Below are 23,801 nucleotides of genomic sequence, written 5' to 3' on the forward strand. Positions count from 1 at the left end.
CTATTATTTGTATTTTTGTACGGCGGAGTGGCGTGAATTAACGAAAGATCAAGCCACCCCCCCTCCCATTCTTACACAAGAGTTGCTGGTCCATTTCGGGGAGATCTTCAAGAGGAAGATGCTACTGTATTAGGGTGGGGGGGCTGCTTAGAGACTTTCCCCCTTTCCTTTCACTAATACAAATTCAACTGAATCTACCCCAAATAGCATAGAAAATATTGGAACTTATTTCCCCTCTTTTCATCTTGAGTTCAATAGTATATTATTTAATGCAATGTCCCATACTTCACCATACCAGTCTTCTAATTTAATATTTTTTTTGTCTTTCCAAAACCTAGCTATTAATATTCTAGCACTTGTCATAAAGTTAGTAATCAATTCCTTAAAGTAATAATCTTTACCAAATTAAAAAAAAGACAGCAAAGCAATTTTAGAGTTAAATTCAATATCTTTACCAAATATATCACATATTTTCTTAAAAACCAGTTTCCAAAACTTCTTAGCCAATTTACAATCCCACCACATATGATAATACATACCAGTTAAGGCTGTCATCTAATCTCGAGATGGCCAGTGCATGGACCAGCATGGGGAGGGACGTGGTGTCAAGGTAGGGATGTAGCCGGGATCACGAAGGAAAAGATGCAGAAATCATAGAATCACAAAACAGTAAAAGTTGGAAGGGGCCTACAAAGGCCACCCAGTCCAGCCCCCTGCTCAGGGCAGGAGCACAAATCAAAGCAGATCTGCCAGGTGATGAACCAAGTTTTTTCTTGAATGCCTCCAGGCCTGAAGCACTCACCAACTCCCGAGGTGACTGGTTCCACTGTCATACTGCTCTAGCAGTTAGGGAGCTTTTTTTTCCTGATATTCAACGGAAATCTGGCTTCCTATAACTTGAGCCCATGGTTGCATGTCCTGCACTCTGGGAGGATCGAGAACAGATTTTGCCAGTCCTCAAATATTTGGAAAGTGTTCTCCTATCTCCCCTTAGTTTTATTTTCTCAAGGCTAAACATGTCCAATTCTTTCAGCTTTTCCTCATACGGCTTGGTTTCCAGCCCCCTGATCATCCTTGTTGCCCTCCTCTGAACTTGTTCCCATTTGTTATCATCCTTCTTGAAGTGGGGTGTCCAGAACTGGACACAATCCTCAAGGCGAGGCCTCACCAGTGCTGAATAGAGGGGCACTAGCACCTCACTGAATTTGAAAACTCTGCTTCTATTAATGCTGCCTGAAATAGCATTAGCCTTTTTTGCAGCCACATCACACAATTAGCTCATCTTCAGCTTGTGATCTACGAAAATTCCAGGATCCTTCTCGCTTGAGGTGTGTGTGTGTGTGTGTGTGTGTGTGTGTGTGTGTGTGTGTGTGTGTGTGTGTGTGTGTGTGTGTGTGTGTGTGTGTGTGTGTGTGTGTGTGTGTGTGTGTGTGTGTGTGTGTGTGTGTGTGTGTGTGTGTGTGTGTGTGTGTGTGAGAGAGAGAGAGAGAGAGAGAGAGAGAGAGAGAGAGAGAGAGAGAGAGAGAGAGAGAGAGAGAGAGACAGAGGGTTGGGGGGACTTGAGGAAGGGTGTTGCTCCCCACCTCTCATGAAGCCCCAGCATAACGCACCCCGAAAGGGGAATGCTTCAAGGGTTCCTTTTGATCCAGCTTCTTCCTAAGCCAAAAGGCTGTCCAGACTGCAAGGGAACCCTCCGACAGAGGAAACGGGCAGAGGAAAGAGGGAGGGAGAATGGAAAAATGTACATCCATTCACTTGAGATGGCTCAAGTGAGTGAGCCAGGCTGCATCCCTTGGGAGAAGTCCACAAATCTAGAGGGGAAAACTTCAGGAATGGCCTCTCCTTCCTCCCTCTTTCAGAGGGACAGGATGGGGACCCTGCTCAGGTTCAGATAAGGCCCACGGACACCTTAGACGGGCACACTTGTTCTCAAGCATGACCGTGTTCGGAAGACCCTAAGGTAGGTCTTCAAAGGTGAATAAAAGATTCCCTGTGCTTGAGAGAAAGACCCCAGCATGGTTACCCTTGGTAAGCATCATCAGGACCTCCACGCGGTCTTTTGCAGAAGCAAGAAACGAGGAACCCCGGCACTGAGTTTGTAGTGGAAGCAATTTCCCATTATCCCCAAGTCTCTTTCATCGGCTCGTTTCGATTCCCATACTTTTCTTCCTGTCATTTCCGATCTCAACAGACATAAATATGGTCTCAGGTCCAAGCAAATACAAAACAATAAAAATAAATAATCAACCTTAAATTAAACGTTTAAGGCTCGGAACAGATTCCAAATCAGAATGTAGGCATCCTGCCACCTTCCGCATGTCACCAAGAGAAGTAGACCCAGGAGGGAAAATGACTGAATGATGCTCTCAGAGTCTGTGCCCCCCAAAACAGGCCTGGAGGACTAAGAGCTCCCCTTAAAAGCAGGGGGCGCTGTGACCTTCCAGAGCAAAAGCCGCTGAAACCATAGCTTCCCTCATCGCCTAGCCGTGAGAATCCAAACTGGATTGGCTGAAGGGGGGGACATCCGACCAATAGAGAAGGCATGTTCTGTTATCGTCACGGGTTGCCGGGTGGGTGGATCTGAGACCTTCCCACCAGCGCGGGAAGGCGAGAGAAAAGACTGGTCCTGGCATTTCTCCACCGGAAGAAACATTTGACCAATCGGGAAGGGAAAGCCTCCGACTGTCATCGGTTGCTGGGCAGAAGACGCTTCCGGAGCCGGGATCTCGATTTGAAGGGGATTTCGGCGGGATCATCTATGGAGGGGGAAACAAGGTCTTGGAAAGATTTTTATTTTATTTTATGGCATTGCACCAACCCTTCTGGCTGATTGCAATTTATTGCCTATTGGCTTTGGTTGTGGGTAAGACACAAACAAGTACAGTATACAAAATAACGAGGGAAAGGTAACAGAGAATCAATCTGGCCAAGATTCTTTAGTGATCGGTCAGAGAACTGAGATCATAGTCTATAAACCATCAGGGCTGTAGACAATAAATTCTGGAGTCACAGGGTCATCCAAAATCATCCCCCCCCCCGCCGCCTTTTTGATTAATTTAGACAGATCTGCCTCCTCTTATAGAAAACTATGTGATTACACATCAGTGGTAAAGAATCCTAGGCCAGTGTGTTTAGGATAGTTAAGTATAGAGCCGCCTAGAGTGGTCTAATAAGACCAGATAGGCAGGATAGAAATTAAATAAAATAAAATAAAATAAAATAAAATAAAATAAAATAAAATAAAATAAAATAAATAAATAAATAAATAAAGTTCCTTAAGGTAAAGGTTCCCCTTGACATTTAGTACAGTCGTTTCCGACTCTAGGGTGCGGTGCTCATCCCCGTTTCCAAGCCACAGAACCAGCGTTTTGTCCGAAGACAGTTTCTGTGGTCACATGGCCAGCGCGACTAGACACAGAACGTTGTTACCTTCCCACCGAGGTGGTCCCTATTCATCGATTTGCATTTTTACAGTACCTGCTTTCGAACGGCTAGGTTGGCAGGAGCTGGGAAAGCGACGGGAGCTCACTCCGTCGCGTGGATTTGATCTTACGACTGCTGGTCTTCTGACCCTGCAGTACAGGCTTCTGCGGTTTAACCCACAGTGCCACCACGTCCCTTCCATAGTTCCTTGGCATAATTCTTCCCTGGGAGGTGAGAATATTGGGACTCTAATGCTTGTAATATATTTTCTAAAAAGCTTTTCTGTGTTCAATCTTGGCAGAGGTGTGCTTTCAGCCTTTTTGAACTCCAAATCCCAGAATTCTCGAAGGTCCTGCCCGCGTACACACACTTACACTTACCTGTCGCTCACCTGAAACAGGCCTTAACTTTCAGGCCATCTTGAGCCAACTTCCTGTGTAAAAAGGAAACTAGGCCTGTTTCTTCAAGGAGGCCTAGATCTTTGGGGAGGCAGCCTAGACAGAACCCAACAGGGAACCATACAACACCTCCCACAAAGAACTGGTCTTCCCAGGAAGCACTGGGTAAGTTATTCCTCTTTTTTTGTAAAGGAATTATGCCCAAGACAGCTTAGAAGTTAGGCCTCATTACAGATAAGCTGATGTGTAAGGTACATACCGTTGTGTGCCTGTGGACGGGAATGCCAAAGGTGCTGACGGGTGAATTTTTGGAAAATTCTGGGAGTGGGGAGTCTGAAAAAATGGCACACTCCTAAAACTGAACTAGTTTGGGAAAAGATGAAGGAGGCCTGCCTTCTAATGAAGCCACACAGCTGTTTTGGAGCCTGGTCCAGAAAGCCTGCATCTTGGCACAATTCAATTATTTAATTTATATTGTCTATTCCTTCCTTTGAATCTGATCGAGGATACATCCTACCACCCAGTTCCCACCGTGTGTGAGAAGAACATCAGAAAAGTCTTGTGCTGGATCAAGTCAAGGTTCCCATCTCATCCACCTTCCTGTCTCTCACCCTGGCCCCACCAGATGGCTCTGGGAGCCCAGTATATATAACTGTCTCCTGATCCCCCTCCTCTGCAACTGGCTTTCTGAGGCCCCTTCCTTTGAAGCCTGGAGATGATACCTCCCATCATGGCTGGTCACCTCCAGAAATCTGTCCCAACCCCTTTTCAAGGCATCCAGACCAGATGCCATCACCACATCCTGGGGCAAGGAGTTCCACAGACTCACCGCACGCTGGGTCAAGAAAGATTTTCTTTGGCCTGTTCTCCTTCTCCCAGCACTCAAATCTCAGTGGATGTCCCTTGGTTCTAGCATGGCGTGAGAAGGAAATGAGCTTTGCCCATCTCCTACATAATTCGTCTGAGGTGTGGAGAGGGTGCCTGTCACCCTGTCAAGAGAGGATGTAAAAAAACCAGAATCACAGAATGATAAAACAATGGAATTGGAAGGGGCCTATGCGGCCATGGATTCCATATAGCTAATTTTCTCTTGAATGCCTTCAGTGGTGTGATGACCCTTGTGCCGGTGGCTACCAATCCTTCTGAGGTTGATAAATGGAGTGCCCATCTCACTGAGAGGGGCAACGTACTGCCTGCCTAATTAAATTGTAAATCACCCAGAGAGTGCTTTTAAGTGTTATTGAGAGGTATTTAAACAACACACTTTGCTTTAATCCAGTGTTGGGCCTTATTTATTTGTTTGTTTGACTTTCATACCGCCCATCTGGCTACCAAAGCCACTCTGGGCGGTTTACACATTAAACAAACATGCCCATCTCTTTCAGTCTCTCCTCCTTTCCAGTCCTCCAATCAACCATGTTGTCCTCCTCTGAACGTCTTTCGGTTTGTCAGCATCCTTCTTAAATCACAGTATGCAGAACTGGACACAGTACTCTAGGATGAGGCCTAATCGCTGCTGAATATAGAGGGATTAGTGCCTCGTGGGATTTGGACAAGATACCTCTGTTAATGCAGCATGCAATTACATTGGCCTTTTGTGCAGCCACATCACACTGTTGGCTCATATTGTGACCTACAACAATTCCAAGACACGCCTCACATGTAAAACCTTAACCAAGATACTGGAGACGGGTGGGAAACACGAGAGAGAGAGAGGCCAGGTGGGTTTCGGTGACGTCAGCAGTGGAAAGGACTTGGTAGAAGAAAAAAAGAACCTACAATGGTAGGGAGGGAACTCAAAAGGGAAGACAAGGAGGTGGGTGGGAGGGTTAGAGTTCTGTGGGTTGTGACAAGCTTATAGCAAAATACAGTGGTGCCCCGCATAGCGACGATAATCCGTGCAGCAAAAAGCCCATAGGAATGCATTGAAACCCCTTCAATGCATTCCTATGAGGTTCAAACTCACCTTTAAGCGAAAATCCTCCATACAACCGCCATTTTCGCTGCCCGGTAAGCGAGGAATCCGGGCGAAAACATAGCAGGCGGACATTTTTTTAAGCTGACAGCCATTTTGGAACCGCCAATCAGCTGTTGAAAAATCATCGCTGTGCGATGATCGGTATGCGAAACAGGGTACCGATCATCGCAAAGCGATTTTTCCCTATCTGAATCATCGCAATGCAATCGCAAAAAATCGTTGCTATGCGGATTCGTCGTTAAACGAGGTGCCCGTTAAGCGAGGCACCACTGTACAGGGATGGAACAGACAGAGAGGAAGTGAAAAAGAGCAAAAGTGTTTGGCATACATACCAGTTTTGAAGACTTTAGAATGGTGACACCCTATTAAAGAACCACATCAGTGCCTCAACTGAAACATGAACTGTATTTGTATGGACATCCACTTGGATTCCTATTTTCTCACACTTTGTTGTTGTTGTTTAGTTGTTTAGTCGTGTCTGACTCTTCATGACCCCATAGACCAGAGCACGCCAGGACCTCCTGTTTTCCACTGCTTCCCAGAGTTGCATCAAATTCATGTTGGTAGCTTCAATGACACTGTCCAACCATCTCGTCCTCTGTCGTGCCCTTCTCCTCTTGCCGTCACACTTTCACAACATCAGGGGCTTTTCCAGGAAGTCTTCTCTTTTCATGAGAAGGCCAAAGTATTGGAGCCTCAGCTTCAGAATCTGTCCTTCCAGGGAGCATTCACGGTTGATTTCCTGCAAAATGGATAGGTTTGTTCTCCTTGCAGTCCAGGGGACTCTCAAGAGACTCCTCCAGCAATGGTCCAGCTCTCGCTTCCATACATCACTACAGGAAAAACCATAGCTTTGACTACACTAGTTACATGCAATTTCTTTCAGTGTACAGTATTGTCTTCCTGGAGCCCCTACCTCCTCAACTCTACAGACAGTGTGTATGATGGCAGTTTGATCTACAGAACCTCTCCATTTAAGGTCCTGGACATCCTCCTCATACCCAATCCCATATACAGTGGTGCCTCGCTTAACGAGTGCCTCGCTGAGCGATGAAATCGCTTAACGAGGCACTCTGGGCCATCGCTGGAGCATTCGCTCAGCGATGGCCCCTATGGGGTTTTTTCGCTTTGCGATGATCGCTAAGCGATTCGCTTAGCGATCTTCGCATAACGAAGCCGGGGAGAACAGCTGATCGGCGTTCCAAAATGGCCGCCGGAAGGTCGCGCCGCATTTTCGCGCCCTGCCCTCGCTTAACGAGGGCGCGAAAATGGCGGCGCTATGAAGAAACATCGCTGAACGGTGAGTTTTCAAGCCATAGGAACGCATTGAACGAAGTTCAATGCGTTTCTATGGCTTTTTTTGTCCCGTTTAGCGATGTTTCGCTATAGCTATGCGAGGCACCACTGTATATATTCACCCAGTTGAATTTCCATATATGACACTTCTGAAATGGGAGATCTAATATTGCCAAGCCAGCATAAAACATTTTTGTATCTCCTAAAGCACCAAAAGGAATGTGATCTTGGTGTTGTCCTCAACAAACATCTCCAATTATTGAATACATCTATCAAAATGCTTTACAACATAGATCCCTTAACTTCTCCTTCAACAGAAGACCATTCCCCATTCCATACATTAGGTCTCTGGCTGCAGAGCCAAGGGTTGAGAGTTTGATTCCCCACTGTGCCTCCATGAAAGGGGCTCCACCATCCAGGTAGTAGAGGAAGAAAAAAAAGCCTAAATGAAAATATCAATACAGGTACAGAAAGATTACTTAAGGTGGTGAAATGAATATTTTGGAAACAACAGGTTCAATATAAGAAACAACAATTTGAAAAACAAATTAAGCAGTGTTGTTGACTTTGCCACAAAAAATGAAAGATGAAATTGTCACACCTCATCTGTGAATATCCAATGACTGCACAAACAGATTGCAAAGTTAGACATAAAGTGGCAAAGTTAGTGCACCAGTCATTACGTAAAAAATAGAACTTGCCAGCCTCCAAAAACCAGTGAGAATATCAGGTAGGGAAGGTGCCAGAAAAGGAGGAAGTCAAGATCTTGTGGGATTTCCTGCTCCAAATGGACAGACATCTTGAATATAACAATCCAGACATAGTAGAAATAGAACAAAGAAATGTCTGGATTATGGATACTGCAATTCCAGGGACGCCAGAGTTGAAATTAAGGAATTGGAAAAACTAACAAAATACAGAGACCTGGCAATCGAAACACCTGGCTTGTGGATGAAACACATTTCAGTGGTCCCTGTAGTCATTGGGGCTTTGGGAACAATATCAAGACTCTCCAAACAGTACCATAAGCAGTTTCAGATCTCAGAAATCACACCACCATCAGAGCTACGAAAACGGCAAAATTAGGAACAGCATACATACATTGCCAATATTTAACAGATACTGAGGTTTTCGATTAACACTTGTATCTTTTAGATAATACCAGTCAATGTTTTTATAGTTTTGATTGACTGTGGCTGGTATTTTTGAATAGCAGCGGGAGCAGCAGTAGTAATTATGATTATATAATAATATCTTTGAATTGCAGAACTGAAAGGGACTCTCTGGATCATGGGGTCCATTCCCCTGTCTAGAACTCACAGTAGGGGATTCGAACTCCCAACCTCTGGCTCCACAGCCAGAGACCTAAACCACAAAACTATTCAGACATACTTTCTTAGATGCTATTTAAGCCATTTAAGCCTCGGAGTTCATGAGAGCCAGTGTGGTGTAATGGATAATATCAAAATAGGAATGAGGGCACCTGGATTCAAATCCCTACTCAACTATGGAAAATCATTGAGGTGTTGCGGCCGAACCCTTCGAAGGCAAAAATCAAGAGCACAAAAGAAATACATAACTTTAAATCTGACAACAAAGAAACTGTAAAGATTTTGTATATCTTGGTTCAATCTTAAAAGCAAATGGACTGGAACTGAGAAATCAGAAGAAGACTGAGATTCAGGAAAGGCAGCAATGAAGGATGTAGGGAAGATCATCAAGTGTAAGGAGGTGCCCTTGGAGCTCAAGACCAAGATCATTCCCACTATTTTATTCCTGATGACCACATATGGGTATGAAATCTGGGTAGGGAAGAAAGCCAATAGGAAAAATAATCAATTTCTGGTGCTGGAGGAGAGCTCTGAAGATTCCCTAGATCCCCAGAAATATGAACAAGTGGATCCCAAATCAACTCAAAAGCCTGACATGTCCCTGGAAGCAAAAATCACTAAACCTTTTTCTTTGGGCAGATAAGAAAACAAACCTTTCTGGAAGAGACAATAACGGTGGGAAAAACCAATTACAAGAAAAGAAAAATATGAGATGGGTTGATTTTCTGTTCTTTCTAGATCACCTGGTAGGACAAAGTTCCAAACAGAATAGTACTAGAACAAGCTGGAAATTTGAGCATGTATACATTACTGAAACAGCGACATCTATGTTGGCTCAGGCATGTCGTGAGAACGGCTGATGGTCGGATTTCAAAAGATCTCCTGTATGGAGAATTAGTGCAGGGAAAGCGCCCCAGAGAGCGCTCCTAGTTAGGAGAAGCGGAAGATCTCGATGGCAGAGAAGAAACGGTGGGCCAAGATGGGGGGAGGACTAGACAGCAGAGTTACAGCAGCAGAAATGGAAGGCTAGATGTCATATGTGGAGACAAGAAAAGTCTGAGACAGCAGAAATAGAAAGCCTAGAGAGCAGAGAGGAAACATAATCTGTTATCGATCATCCCAGAGTGCCGTACACACCACAATGAGCTCAAGGGTTGGGAGTTCGATTCCCCACTGTGCCTCCTTGAGAGGGGCTCAACTTGATGATCCTTAGGGGTCCCATCCAGATAAGATAACCAGTCAAAATTTTCACAGGTAAGGTATGGATTTATATGGTTTCCCCACCATGGGCTCTTTGATGTTTCGCGCAAGTGCTACTGTCGCTGAAGCTCTTCCCACATTCCAAGCATTCATAGGGTTTCTCCCCTGTGTGGGTCCTGTTATGTAAAATGAGACTTCGGCTGGTGCTGAAGCTCTTCCCGCATTCCATGCACTCGTATGGCCTTTCCCCTGTATGGGTTCTTTCATGTGAGGTGAGGTGACTGCTGCTCGTGAAGGTCTTCCCACAATCCATGCACGTATAGGGTTTTTCCCCTGTATGTGTCCTTTGGTGAGCCAACAGATTGCCTCGCTGGAGGAAGCTCTTCCCACATTCCATGCATTTATAGGGTTTCTCTCCTGTGTGGGTTCGTTGATGAACCGAAAGCGTGCTGCTCCGGCTGAAACTCTTTCCGCATTCCATGCATTTATAGGGCTTTTCCTCTGTGTGGGTCCTTTTATGAATAATCAAGTTTCCACTCTCGCTGAAGCTCTTCCCACATTCCATGCATTTATAGGGTTTCTCCCCTGTATGAGTTCTTTGATGGGAATACAGGATTTCTCTCTGCCTGAAGCTCTTCCCACATTCCAAGCATTTGTAGGGTTTCTCTCCTGTGTGCGTCCTTTCGTGAACTGACAAGTTACTCCTTTGACTGAAGCTCTTTCCGCACTGCAGGCATTTGTAGGGTTTTTCTCCTGTGTGGATCCTCTGATGTTTGCTGCGTGTCCCACTGTCGCTGAAGCTCTTCCCGCATACTGTGCATTTGTACGGTTTCTCCCCCGTGTGAGTCCTTTGATGAATCGAAAGCGTGCTGCTGCGGTTGAAGCTTTTCCCACACTGCATGCAGTTGTACGGCTTCTCTTCTGTGTGTGTTAATTTGTGTATAATAAGGTTACTGCTCTCGCTGAAGCTCTTCCCGCATTCTGTACATCTGAATGGCTTCTCCCCTGTGTGGGCCCTTTGATGTTTCGCACAAGTGCTACTGCGGCTGAAGCTCTTCCCGCACACCTTGCATTTGTATGGCTTCTCCCCTGTGTGGATTCTTTCATGTCGGGCCAGGTAAGTGTTCACACTGAACCTCTTTCCACACTCCTGGCATTCATAAGGCTTCTCCCCAGTGCGGGTACTTTCCTGCGAATCACAGTTACTCTCCACAGCGAAGCTCTTCCCACGTCTGTTTTTTTCTCGTGTGTGGACTCTGCTATGTCTATTTAAGTCCGAGTTATATCTGAACATTTTCCCACAGATGGGGCACTTTTTCCTTCCTTTCTCTTTGTGGTTTTCTTGGAGGGCCAGGAGATTACCAGCATCAGATTCCTGAGGAGCAGGATTTCCACATTTCTCTTTGGTGTCCTGCCCATTCACATCTGGAGTCAACAGAGAAAGGGGAGAAATCTTATGAGAACTCTGAACAGAAGAGGATCAAACCCTTCCTATTTTATATGCTGCACAGAAATCTATCCTTTACACACAACCACCTCTATCAGTGATCCAAATTATGTTTTGGCCTCTTTCCCCATTGTGATGAAGTGTATTTTTCTAATTAGAGATGAGTTATGTAGTCATGTGTTAACCATAGAGAAATCCATTTTGAGTCTGACACAGGCTAGCTTCTGGAAAATTACTAGTAGTTATTTTCAGCTTCATGTCGCCAAGCTTATCGCTGCAGCTGGAGAGAAAAACACAGCAGAGTCAAAATATTTCTAACCTGAATTATAAACAATTATGTGGTGTTGGTGGGGAAGTAGGGCGTACCCTATGCTAATTCCTTCCTTCGTGATTGGTCGAATATGTCAGGAAGGGGCAGGTTGGAGAAATTTACAAGAGGTTGGAAAAAGGAACTCTGAGAGAGAGGGGGGGAGAAGGAAAAAAAGAAGAGAGTTTTGGGTTTCTGAAAACATGGCGTTGAATATCTTTGATTCAGACGAAGGAACCTGATTTAACAATATGGACTGCGTAAGAATATCGTTTGTTTTCCTTAGTTTATAGTTAAGATTTTGTTTTGTTTCAATAGTTAACTTTTATAGAAGGTGCTGAAACGTTATGCTGTTGCTTAGAAATGAAATTGTAGAGAAATGTTTTCTTTGTTCACTTAAATAAACTCATGTTATTTAATAATTGGCCTTTCTAGTCCTTTGAACAGAACAGTTTCCCTATAGATAATGAATTTGGCCTTACGTTACCAAAATTGAGTCATTGAACAGTAAAGATACGGTATTAAGTGGTTCTTTTTTAGTGAAATCGAAACAGCCTTAAATGCAGGTTGTCCAAGAGTTCATGTCCCGGAAACTGTGTTGACTCAAGCAGTTCACTTCAATCGGGAGTGAAGGAAGCCTGGATTTTCCTGTTTCGTGGTTTTTGATCTCATTTATGAGACCAATAATTGACACCCATTGATCTCAATCGGCACAGAGGTGCATGGCTTTCCATAGAACTGGATATTCAAAGATAAAAACATAATACAAGATACAAAGAATAAGTAAGTTGTTAGAACAGATCAATGGTATAAAACTTGTCTTAGCATAACATTTTATAAATTCTTAAAACTGAGAATAAAAACTTAGCCACCAACGGTGTTATTAATTGGTTCTCTCCCAACAGCAGAAACTTTGGTTAATGTGTGGAAGATATACTAGTATATATACACATTATTGGGTAGAGAGTTCTTTCAACTTCTGTATCGTCTCATCAGTTCAAACGCTTCCTCGGTGGTTCACAGTACATCCAAGCATCATGGCAATGGTACCAACAAACCCACAAATTGCAGTAAATACTACAGGAAAACCCCTGTGTCTGGCTGAATCAGTAAAACCTATGTTTCAATATATAAAATTGAACACCCCAGATCAATTAGTTAAAATACCACTAAAAGTCTTAATGGCCCATAGTGAATAAATTGGGGACGTTATCATCAAAAGAGGAATATTTTAAGGGGATTCTTTGTCACCACTGCTGTATAACATTTCATTAATCCTCATGTCAATAATTCTGAATAAAACCGCACTGGGCTACCATATTTCACAACAAGCAGGAAAAACCAAGCATCTCTTATACATGGATGTATATACAGTGGTGCCTCGCTAGACGATGATAATCCGTTCTACTGAAATTGCTGTTTAGCGAAATCATCGTCTAGTGAAAAGCATTTCCCCATCGGAATGCATTGAAACCTGTTTAATGCGTTCCAATGGGGAAGAACCGTCGTTGTCTAGCGAAGATTGGCCATAGGAAAGCCGCTTTGCGAACCGCTGATCCGCTGTTTAAATTGCTGTCTTGCGAAGCTTAGGTCCCCAAAACACCTGTTTGCGAGCGCGGAGGGAGCTGTCAAAATCGTTGTCTAGCGAAAATCGGTTTGCGAAGCAGGGACCAAACATTGTCCAGCGAAATTCCCCCATAGGAATCACTGTTTTGCTAATCGCTATAGCGATCGCAAAAAGCCAATGTCTAGTGAAAAAACTGTCATGCGGGGTAACTGTCTAGCGAGGCACCACTGTATCTACAAAAAGTTACAAAGAGATAGAATCATGGCTAAACACAGTGAGAATATTTAGTGAAGATATCCAAATGAAATTTGGAATTGACAAATGTACAGCTTTGTCTATACACTGAGGCAAGATCCAAAAACTAGATGGAATAAAGTTTAAAAATGCCAGTATTATAAAATCACTATCAAGTGATGAAAATTATAAATTCTTTGGAATACTAGAAGCATATAACATTGTGCACACAGAACTTAAAGAACTAATAGAAAGGGAATATGTCAAAAGACTGTGGAAATTCTTATAATCAAAATTAAACAGTGGAAATACAATCAAAGCCATAAACATATGGGCAGTACTGTAATTGGATATGCAGCTTGAATAATAAATTGGACTCAAAATTAATTAGAAGAATTGGATTGAAAAACACTGAAACTAATGAACATGCATCACACATTACATCCAAAAAGTGATGTGGAGAGATTATATTTATCATAAAAAATCTGAGGCTGTGGATTATTACAAATACAGCAGGTAGTAGAGGAGGAAAAAGAAGCCTAAATGATTATATCAATACAGGAACAGAAATATTACTTAAGGTGGTGAAAATGGATAATATTTTGGAAACAACAGAAACAAAGGCTCAATATGAGATGCGAGCAAACACGGTGTTCGAAAACATCCACGTAAGCCTGGACAGAGAGCAATCAGGAGTTTGCACACGCTAAAATGAGCTGAGTGAGTCCAAACTCAGCTAGCCATGCTAGAACACTCCCTCTTACAAGTCTGCCCACATAAGAACACCCTTGTACTCTCAGATCAAGTGGCTTTGTAGTCATTAGACTTAACTTGCACCACTGGCTGGACTCCTTAAGTATGCTAGGCCGAGGCAGCACTCTCAGATGACCCTAAGACAAGTGTACTGTTCAGGAAACCAATTGAGTTTTATAATCTTTAATTTATTAAAGAATAAGCATGTTACTAGGTATCAAAACCAAACTAAGTTAAGGCAAGTAAATAAGCATTGTGTTAGTTATTTACAACTCTGTAGTGAGACAAAGAAAACATGAAAAATAGAAAAGTGTTCAAAAACCTTACAAAAATACAAAAAGCCATTAAAAAGAATAACAACAGTTCCAGTCCAGTAATTCATTAGTAAAAACAAAATAATCCAAGTAGGTTATAAAAAGGCTATAGTCCTCAGTGATTTTGTGGAACAAAAATCCTGTACTAAAAAAAAAAATCCAGTAAAAGTCCCATTGTCCTTAGGAAAGAAAAATCCAGTAAATGTACCATTGTCCTTACAAAATTACAAGAGCATAGTCCATATGAAGTATTCCAGAAATAATAGTTCATAGAGAAATAATCCATAGTCCTTAGGAAAAAGCCCATAAAACCAAGGGTAATCCAGTATAGTAAAGGTTAGTCCCATGTGTCACGAATGAATGAAGAGTCGGTCTTGAATGACAATGTCCATAGGCAAAAAGTTCCTTTTTCAAGAGTAACTGGCAAGGGCTTATCGCACCTTCCCACGATGTCATCCAATCAGAGTTCGTTACTAGGCAAACAGTCCTGTTACACCACATGACTTCTTTCCCATACACACCAGATGTTATTTGGGTTTACTGTGGTTTCGCAAAAAGTCACAACAATTCCCATCTAATCACACCGAGTCCTTTTCTCAGGCTATCAGAATAACATTCTCTCTGCTCGCCTAGAAAACAACCTGTTAGCATAGCAAAGATACTTTATACAAAGAAACAAGATGGAACCTCTCTGGCTCATTTCTTAATTACAAATCCCATATTCCTTACAAGACTTTAACTCAAAAACCCATCTCATCACATGAGAAACAGCAATTTGTAAAATAAATTACAGTGGTGCCCCACATAGCGACGATAATCCATTTCGGATAAATCGTCGCTATCCGGAAACGTTGCTATATGGGGCAAAAACCCCATAGAAACGCATTGAAACCCCTTCAATGCGTTCCTATGGGGGATAAACTCACTGCTAAGCGGAAATCCTCCATACGGCCGCCATTTTCGCCGCCTCGGTAAGCGAGGAAACTGCGCGAAAACCCTGCGGGTGGCCATTTTTCTTCCGGCGGCCATTTTGGAATCGCTGATCAGCTGTTTTAAAACATCGCAATGCGAAGATCGGTAAGCAAAACGCTTACCGATCATTGCAATGCATTGTTTTCCCCATTTAAAACATCTCAATGTGATCGCTTCTGCGATCGCAAAATCCGCATCACTATGCAGATTTGTCGTTAAACGGGGCGCTCGTAATGCGAGGCACCACTGTAAATCAAATCAAAAGCCTGACATCTTCCTGGAAGCAAAAATTACTAAACAGATTATCTTCTTCTTTGGGCAGATAAGTAGACAAGACTTTAAGAGACAATACCGCTGGGAACAACCGAAGAGTACAAGAAAAGAGAAATATGAGATGGGTTGATTCTCTGCTCTCTCTAGATGTCAAGCTGGATAAACACATTGGCAAAGCAGCTACCATGTTCTCTAGACTCACAAAGAATAATAAGGCTTAATAAGAAGCTGAAAATCCAGGTCTATACAGCCTGTGTCCTGAGTACACTCTTGTACTGCAGTGAGTCCTGAACCCTTTGTGCATGGCAGGAGAGGAAGCTGAACACCTTCCATATGTGTTGCCTCCTATGCATTTTTTGTATCACCTGGCAGGACAAAGTTCCAAATAGAGTAGTCCTAGATCGAGCTGGAATTTTTAGCAAGTATACATTACTGAAACAGCGATGTCTATGTTGGCTTGGACATGTTGTGAGAATGGCTGATGGTCAGATTCCAAAAGATCTCCTGTACGGAGAATGAGTGGCGGGAAATCGCCCCAGAGGGAGACCACAGCTGCGATACAAGGATATCTGCAAGCGGGATCTGAAGGCATTAGGAATGGACCTCAACAGATGGGAAACCCTGACCTCTGAGCGCTCAGCCTGGAGGCAGGCGGTGCATCACGGCCTCTCCCAATTTGAAGAGACACTCACCCAGCAGGCCAAGAGGTAGTCTCAAAACCAGCAAAATCAGGGAGCTGGACAGGGGACAGATTGTATTTGTCTTCAGTGTGGAAGGGATTGTCACTCTCGAATTGGCCTTCTCAGCCACACGAGACACTGTTCCAAGTCCTCTATTCAGAGCACGTTACCACCGTCTCTCAAGACTAAAGGATGCCTACTATGATTCTATGATGGCATTTTGGAGATTGCTCATTCACAGCGTCACTGTAAGTCGGAAGGGACTTAACAACACATAACAACCACTGCATCAAGCTGAGGTTGGACACTGTGTGTCAAGACCCACTTCCACCCTGGCATCCCAACAAGGCAATAAGAAAGAGAAAGAACAGGAATTCATCACTTCGGGGGTGTGTGTGTGTGTGTGTGTGTGTGTGTGTGTGTGTGGTGTGTGTGTGTGTGTGTGTGTGTGTGTGTGTGTGTGTGTGTGTGTGTGTGTGTATCTATCTATCTATCTATCTATCTATCTATCTATCTATCTATCTATCTATCTATCTATCTATCTATATCTATATCTATATCTATCTATCTATCTATCTATCTATCTATATCTATATCTATATCTATATCTATATCCTATCTATCTATCTATCTATCTATCTATCTATCTATCTATCTATCTATATATATATATATATCTCAACAGCCAAGTGATGCTTACCCACGGAGGCTATAGTTCCACAATTCTCAAGCTTGGTGTCTTTCTCCAGCACCCTCTGGCCTTGGTCTGTGGCAGCCTGCTCTTCCCTGGAGAAATACATGGCCGCCTCCTCCAAAGACACCAAACACTGCAAAGGAGACACAGAAATAATTATTTTATCGTAAATGTCCACTACATATAATTGTCTGCTGCTGACAGAAATTACCTGCCTACTTACAACATTTGGTCTAGATGGGTGGGATAGAACTCTAATTAACTAAGAAACGAACATTGATCCCGGTGGAGAAGTAAAAGGTCAGAACTCAGGCAGGTCTTTCTGCCGTCTTTCATTTTTAAGAATGTAGGAGGCATGTTTTTACCGGAGAGAAAGACCAGAGATTACAACCTTTTCTGCTTGCTGCATAAAAAGGTCAGGAGGACAAAGGGGTTCTGGGGCGACCTTTCCGCTCCATCCCAAAGACGGTGAGATCCGCATTGGGCCTTCGATGCGGTTGCAACTCACCGAAGGGGGCTGCCTTCTGTGGCATTCATTCCTATCAAATGGCTCTCACCCTTTTGGGGAGGAGTGGGAGGTGGACCGGAAGCCTGGACAGCCGCGAAGAAAGCAGAAAGCCTAGTTAGGAGAAGGCGGAGAAGAAATGGTGGGCCAAGACGGGGGCGGAGGACAAGACAGCAGGGCTAGAACAGCAGAAATGGAAGGCTAGAGGTCGTATACAGAAACCAGAAAAGGCTGAGACAGCAGAAATAAAAAGCCTAGACAGCAGAGAGGAAACATCGATCATCCTAGAGTGCCGGGCACACAACAATGGGCTCAAGTTCTAGGAAGCCAGATTCAGCTCAATATCAGGAAAAACTTCCTGACTGTTAGAGAAGTCAGACAACGGAATCCGTGACCTCATGGGGAGGTGGCGAGTGCTCCAACTGTGGAGGCCTTCAAGAGAAACTTAAGGCAACCCCCCCCAGCAGATCTCCTTTGATTTTTATTCCTGCCTCGAGCAGGGAGTTGGACTTGATGGCCTTAGACGCCCCTTCCAAGTTCATCATTCTCTGACTCTATCAGGTACAGGCAGAAGAAGCTGAAGGTCTAGACAGCAAAGAAGAAATTAAATGCCTAGAAAGCAGAGTCACAATGCCAAGGTGGCAGATAACAGAGAATAAATGTACTTTTCAAAGCAATAGCAATATCCAGATCTGCAATCTAAAAATCAAATAAATAAATAAATAAATATCAGAGAGGCCATGTTTTAATGTGAGCTTTTGTGGACATACGAGTAAAGCTACAATACATGGCAATCATTTATACATTGCCCCAAGATAATGGTTGGTTAGTATAGGAGACACAAAGAGCAATTTTTTTCCTTTTCTTTTTAAGCTTTTGTCTTTAAAAAATAGCACTGCTTCATAGGTTGTTGCTGTTCTGTCATTTAGTCATGTCAGACTCTTCGTGACCCCATGGGCCAGAGAAGAAAACAAAGTCCTGTACAAAAGAGAAGAAAAGCGTTGTTGCAAAAACAGAAATGGGAGACCTAGACCGCAGAGAATAAAAATGGAAGACCTGAAGCACGAGATAGCCGAGACAGAAGAAATTTATTTATTTATTTATTTATTCGATTTATATCCCGCCTATCTAGTCGGTTAGGACCACTCTAGGCGGCTTACAACCAAAAAATACCACAATATAGATAAAAACAAGATCACATAAAGAAAAGCTTACAACTTTCAACAACTAGAACAGACACAAGGGGAAAGGAGAGGAAGGAAAGATCAGGAGTTGATTGAGGGGAAGGCCTGCCGAAACATCAGTGTTTTTAGTTGATTTTTGAAAATCAATTGAAGGCTTCCCTTGTCAGGGAAGAAAGGGAAGGCCGAGACAGGAGAAACAGAACGCCGAGACAACAGAGAAGGAACGGAATACCTTTTGTAGTAACGGAGAAAGAAGTTGAATGCCTTTATATTTAATGGAGAAAGAAAATGCCTAGACAGCAGAATTGAAGGCCTCCTCCTCAGAGGATAAACGGAAGGCCTAGACAGCAGAGAAGGAGCGGAACGTCTTTATAGCCACGGAGAAAGAGAAGGCCTAGATATAGAAATTGAAGGTCTTTGCCTCGAATATGAAACAGATCGGAGAAATGGAAGGCCTAGACAGCAGAGAAGGGATTTAAGAGTATCTGGAAGAGGAGAAGGCTGAGCCACCATAGAAGACACCAAAGACTTAGACAAGAGAGAAGATGAGGCCGCAGGCCTGGATGGCGGGCTTAGGTTGGAGAGACGGAAGGCCTGTTTCTGAGAGAGGAAGATTTCAAAATGGCTAAAAGGGGAACCCGAAATGCTAGTAACAAATACCTAAGGAGACCAAAGAGCTACTAATGCATTTGGAAAGCAGCCTGTTACAACATTAGGCAATAGCCTGAATCCTGATTGATCAAAAGAGGAGGATGCAAACCGCAAACATAGCATCATGCCAGAAGCCTTAGGGAAAGGAAGTGGAACATTACCCCCCAAATTTTAAAAACTCCCTGAACGTTATCAAGGTTTTCCAGGACAAAGCAGAAAATATGGAAAACATGAACTGCAGTACAAATATTGAAAACATGAAATGCCGTAAAAATATGGAAAACAATGAATTGCAGTAAAAATATGGAAAACATGAATTGCGATAAAAATTTGGAAAATATAAATTATAAATTTATACTTATATAAATAAAATATAAATTGCCGTAAAAACTTAAAAGTCAGAGGCCTGGAAGGAAAGGAAAAGGGCAGCCTTCATCCTAATGACCAGGTTTAAGAAGATATGCTTTGAGCAACCTGTGAAAGAGAACAATATACCCAATAAAAGAAGATAGAATAGGAGAAAAAGATTGAGACATGCGAGACTTATCACCAGAAGCATTACGGAAATGAAAAGCATATACTTTGTGAATGAGGAAAAAATGAATCCTTTTAAACTGTGAAGCGTTAGATCTGCCATCCCAAAGGACGAGGAAAAAGAGGAACAAGAAGACCCAGAATAGGTGGATGGGAAATTCTAACAATTCAAAGCAAAGTTGTTAATTTCGGAGGAAGACCACAGGCAAATCTGGGGGGGGGGGGAATCCAGACTCCAAATTGTACAGAGAATAAAAGGAATAAAAAGAAATGTGACATGCAAGAATGGGCTCAAGTTACAGATTTTGGGCGAATATCAGGGAAAACGTCTGGACTGTTAGCACAGTATGAAAATGGAACCAACGGTGGCGAGCGCTCCAACCCTGGAGGCATTCAAGAAAAATTTAGATCACCACCTGGCTGATCTCCTTTGATTGGGACTCCTGCCTTGAGCAGGGGGTTGGACTGGATGGCCTTAAGAGGCCCCTTCCAACTTTGTTAGTCTATGATTCCTTAGAGACAGGAAGAAATATGTGGGATATATGAAAACTGTTTTCAGGAGGATTTCCTTCAGTTGCTCTTGCACAGGGGATCCAGGAGACAGGAGGAAAGACCAGATTCCTCTCCTGTTGAGATCAAATCTCTACAGTACCAAGGGAATAAGAGGGAGTGTTTATATTATGAGGCAATAACTGTTTGGGTTTTGCAAGAAAACTGACTGTAAATATACTTACATCGGGACAAAGCACTTGTCATAACTCCATACCATTGTAAGCAGGAGACATCCAGGAACAGCAATTATATACATTTTAATTGTATTTTAATTGTTCAGAATTTTTATTGTATTTTAAATGTTGTAAGCCGCCCAGAGACCTTTGGGTAGTGTGGGTGGCATATAAATTAACTAAATAAATAAGAAAACCTTTCCTTCGGCTTCTTGTTCCAGAAGGCAAAACCAGTCCCACCCACCCACCCCCAAGTCTGCATTTCCCCCCCGTGGCAAAAAAATCATCCTTTTTCCTGGAAAAAAAGGAGGGGTCTCAATTTCGGCAAAGGCAACCCCAAGGTTACCTCCAAAAAGGCCAAAGAAACGAGGCAGGCCTTCCCACTAGGTGACACTCCTTCCCCCCCCCCCAAAGAAAGGTCTCTGCTTTGCTAGTCCTTGAACCAAGAGGAAAGGAGTGGAGAAAACGATGGGAAAATCGCAATAATGGCAGTAAACAGATGAGGGTGAGCTGCTGGAGAATAAACTTGGATTTCTGGGGAGGGAAGGTTTTATTCTACTAAGATTATTTTTTCTCTCTCCCCCCCCAAGCCTTTCTAGACTCTCCCCCCCTCTTAAAGGGGTTCTGCATCAATCTGTCCTTATGATTTTAGGATGTCTTCAGAGGCCTCTGTCTCCTCCCAGACAACAAAGTCACCTTTTAAAAAATCTCTGAATTAAAGGTTGAGCTTTGCGGAGATCCCCTGGAACCGCCAGAAAAGCAAACCAAGCAGATCCTGGATCAAATCAAGCCTAAACTCTCTCTCTCTGGAGGTCCCCCCAATAAATAATAATAATAATAATAATAATAATAATAATAATAATAATAATAATAATAATAATAATAATAATAATAATAATAATAATAATAATAATAATAATAATAATAATAATAATAATAATGTTGAAACCATGGCTGTCATCCTTTGGGCACATCCTGAGCAGGCAAGATTGCCCCTGGAAAAAAGACCCACCAGGCTGGGAAAGGTGGACGGCAGCAGGGAAAGAGGAAGACCCAACGTGAGATGGAATGACCCATTCAAGGAAACCCCGGATATGCGTTGGCAAGAGCGGAGCCAGGCAACTCCTGAGAGGGCATTTTGGAGAGCGGCCGCGCACAGGGTCGCCATAAGTCGGGGTGGGGGCCACAAAGTGATGGCACATTAGAGCAGCAACGCCAGTCTCCAAAATAACCCCCCTTCCCCTGGCAAAGCCGAAAAAGGTAGGAAAGGGGGGAGTGTCTCCTGCAAACATCCTAGGGCACAGAACCCATTGCAGCTCTCCCCACTAGACCCCACTGCTGCCACCCCCACCCCCAGATCTCTGCCACTCCCCCCCCCCATTTCAGGAGGAGGTAAAGGCAGGCACATGCAATGGTGGAAACCATGCCATATTTTTTTTTTGCAGCCACAGAACAAGCTTGGGGGGGGTCCTGCAGAGGAGGATGCAACCTGCAAACGGGGGGGGGGAGACCCAATCTCCAAATGCATCAATTCCTGCCCCCCCAAAAAACAATGCAATTATCTGGATTCCCTCCCCCAACCCTGATCTGCATCGTGCAACGAGCAGCCACCCCCCCGGTCCCCGCACCGGATCTTTTGCATTGCCTGCACAGCAACCCTTCCAGAATACAAAGGGGGGGGAATCCTCACCTCCCCCCCCCACCCCTGGGGCCTTTCCAACCCCCCCTTTCCTCCCCCCCCCCCGGTGCAGTCCCACCTCGTCCTCTTCTTCCTGCTGCCTTCCTCCTCCTCCTCCTCCTCTTCCTCCTTTTTTCCCAAGGACGGCGGGGGGGGGGGGGGGAGAGAGAAGGAAGCCTTCCTTTCTTGCAGCATTAAGAGTGATGGTGGTGGGGTTTCCCCCGGCTTCCCCCTCCAAGGGGCGGCCTCTCTAGGAAGGACAGCTCGGTGCTTTTAACCCTTGGGGACCAGCTCCGGTTTTAAAACTAAAAAAAAACATGAAAAGGTTAAGCTAACCAGACTGTTTGCTCACACACAGAGAGAGAGAGAGCTTTCACACACAGAACTTTCCAAACACACACAAATATTTGTCCACATCCATTTCCAAACCCTATTAAAAACAGCTATTGCCATTGGGGAAGAAAAAAGAAAACCTTAATTTTTCTGTTCTGTTCTGTGTATTGGGTTCCTGGCTCCCCTCTGAGGATGGTGCACTCACTGGGATTTGCTTAGATCTTGTCTTTCAGTGTGGAAAGCCGCCTGAGGTCCTGGTTAAGGAGAAAGGTGGAGGAACACACATATTTTTCAATAAATAGGATTAATGCAAAAGGCGGGCAGGAAAAAGATGCCAACAGGGGATGACAGAAAGAAAAGGTTCCCCCCCCCCCTCCTGTTTTGCAGGGCAAAACGATCCCACCCCACCGGATCTGGCCCTGAGGTAGCCCCCCTTTCTTATCCTAGAAATATGGGAAATAGGTCGTCACTCGAACCCTAAACCCAGAGGCGGCTTCCCCTTGATGGCACTGGATTTGCTGTGCCTTTCTTTCACAAAAAAACTCCAGGAGGCCATAGGCGGCCTGACCACCACCCCCCATAGAAAAGTTTAAAAATTAAAAAAAACACCAGCAGTTACAGTTGTAAAAATGTAAACTTAAAAAAAAAATTAAACAATTTTTTAAGGTTAAAGTTTAAAAAAACAAAACACCAGGGTTACCTTGGCCACATCGTGATCTCGTCTACATCGAAGGCACATCCGCGGCTCCCAGATTAAAATTAAGGGGAAATGTTTTTTCCAGAACATCCGAGGTTCTTGAAAGAACAGAAGATAAACTATGTAAAAATCTCACTTAGAGGACTTTCTGGGCAGTTTACACATTGATTTTGCAGGCTCCCTCCCTTCCCTCCCGGAAACTTTAATTTACCGACCTCGGAAGGATGGAAGGGGTGAGTCAATCTCAAGCTGGCACCTGAATCCGTTCAGGTTGAACTCAGGTCGTGAGCAGAGTCTTGAACGCAGAACTGCATTTTAGCCATGGCAGGACCATCATGACCTCCTTTTTAAAAGGGATGCAAACCCAGGAAAATCTAGCTCCTCTCACATAGAAAACTGGATGACGTGGAAGACCAAAGTAAAGCAAGGAGTGCTGCTTATACACCACTCCATACTGCTTCAAGCTCTCTCTTGAGTGATTTTTAACTTTGTTAAGTAGGCGACACACGGCCAACCCCCAAGCCAGCTGGGTATTCAATTTACCGATCTCGGAAGGACAGGAAGCATAGGGAACCTTGAGCCACCGGCCTGAATTGTTGGGATCAAATGCAGAGGTTGGCAAAATTC

At 43.8% G+C, this 23,801-nt stretch overlaps 1 protein-coding gene and 1 long non-coding RNA gene across 2 annotated transcripts in view; both read right to left on the minus strand.

The window, feature by feature from the left end:
* Positions 1-23,801, minus strand: part of LOC144587339 (uncharacterized) — a 251,289-nt gene that overhangs the window by 32,691 nt on the left and 194,797 nt on the right. The window lies entirely within an intron of this gene.
* LOC110070100 (uncharacterized) lies at positions 425-22,410 on the minus strand. The gene is made up of 5 exons (XM_078387193.1): positions 22,224-22,410; positions 16,874-17,000; positions 6,132-11,051; positions 4,651-4,810; positions 425-2,756 (listed from the first exon to the last, which is right to left on the minus strand). The coding sequence occupies exons 2-3, from the start codon at positions 16,971-16,973 to the stop codon at positions 9,694-9,696; spliced, it is 1,458 nt and encodes a 485-aa protein (XP_078243319.1). The 5' UTR covers positions 16,974-17,000; positions 22,224-22,410; the 3' UTR covers positions 425-2,756; positions 4,651-4,810; positions 6,132-9,693.

The sequence above is a fragment of the Pogona vitticeps genome, chromosome 2 (assembly GCF_051106095.1).
Source record: "Pogona vitticeps strain Pit_001003342236 chromosome 2, PviZW2.1, whole genome shotgun sequence".
Taxonomy (NCBI): Eukaryota; Metazoa; Chordata; class Lepidosauria; order Squamata; family Agamidae; genus Pogona; species Pogona vitticeps.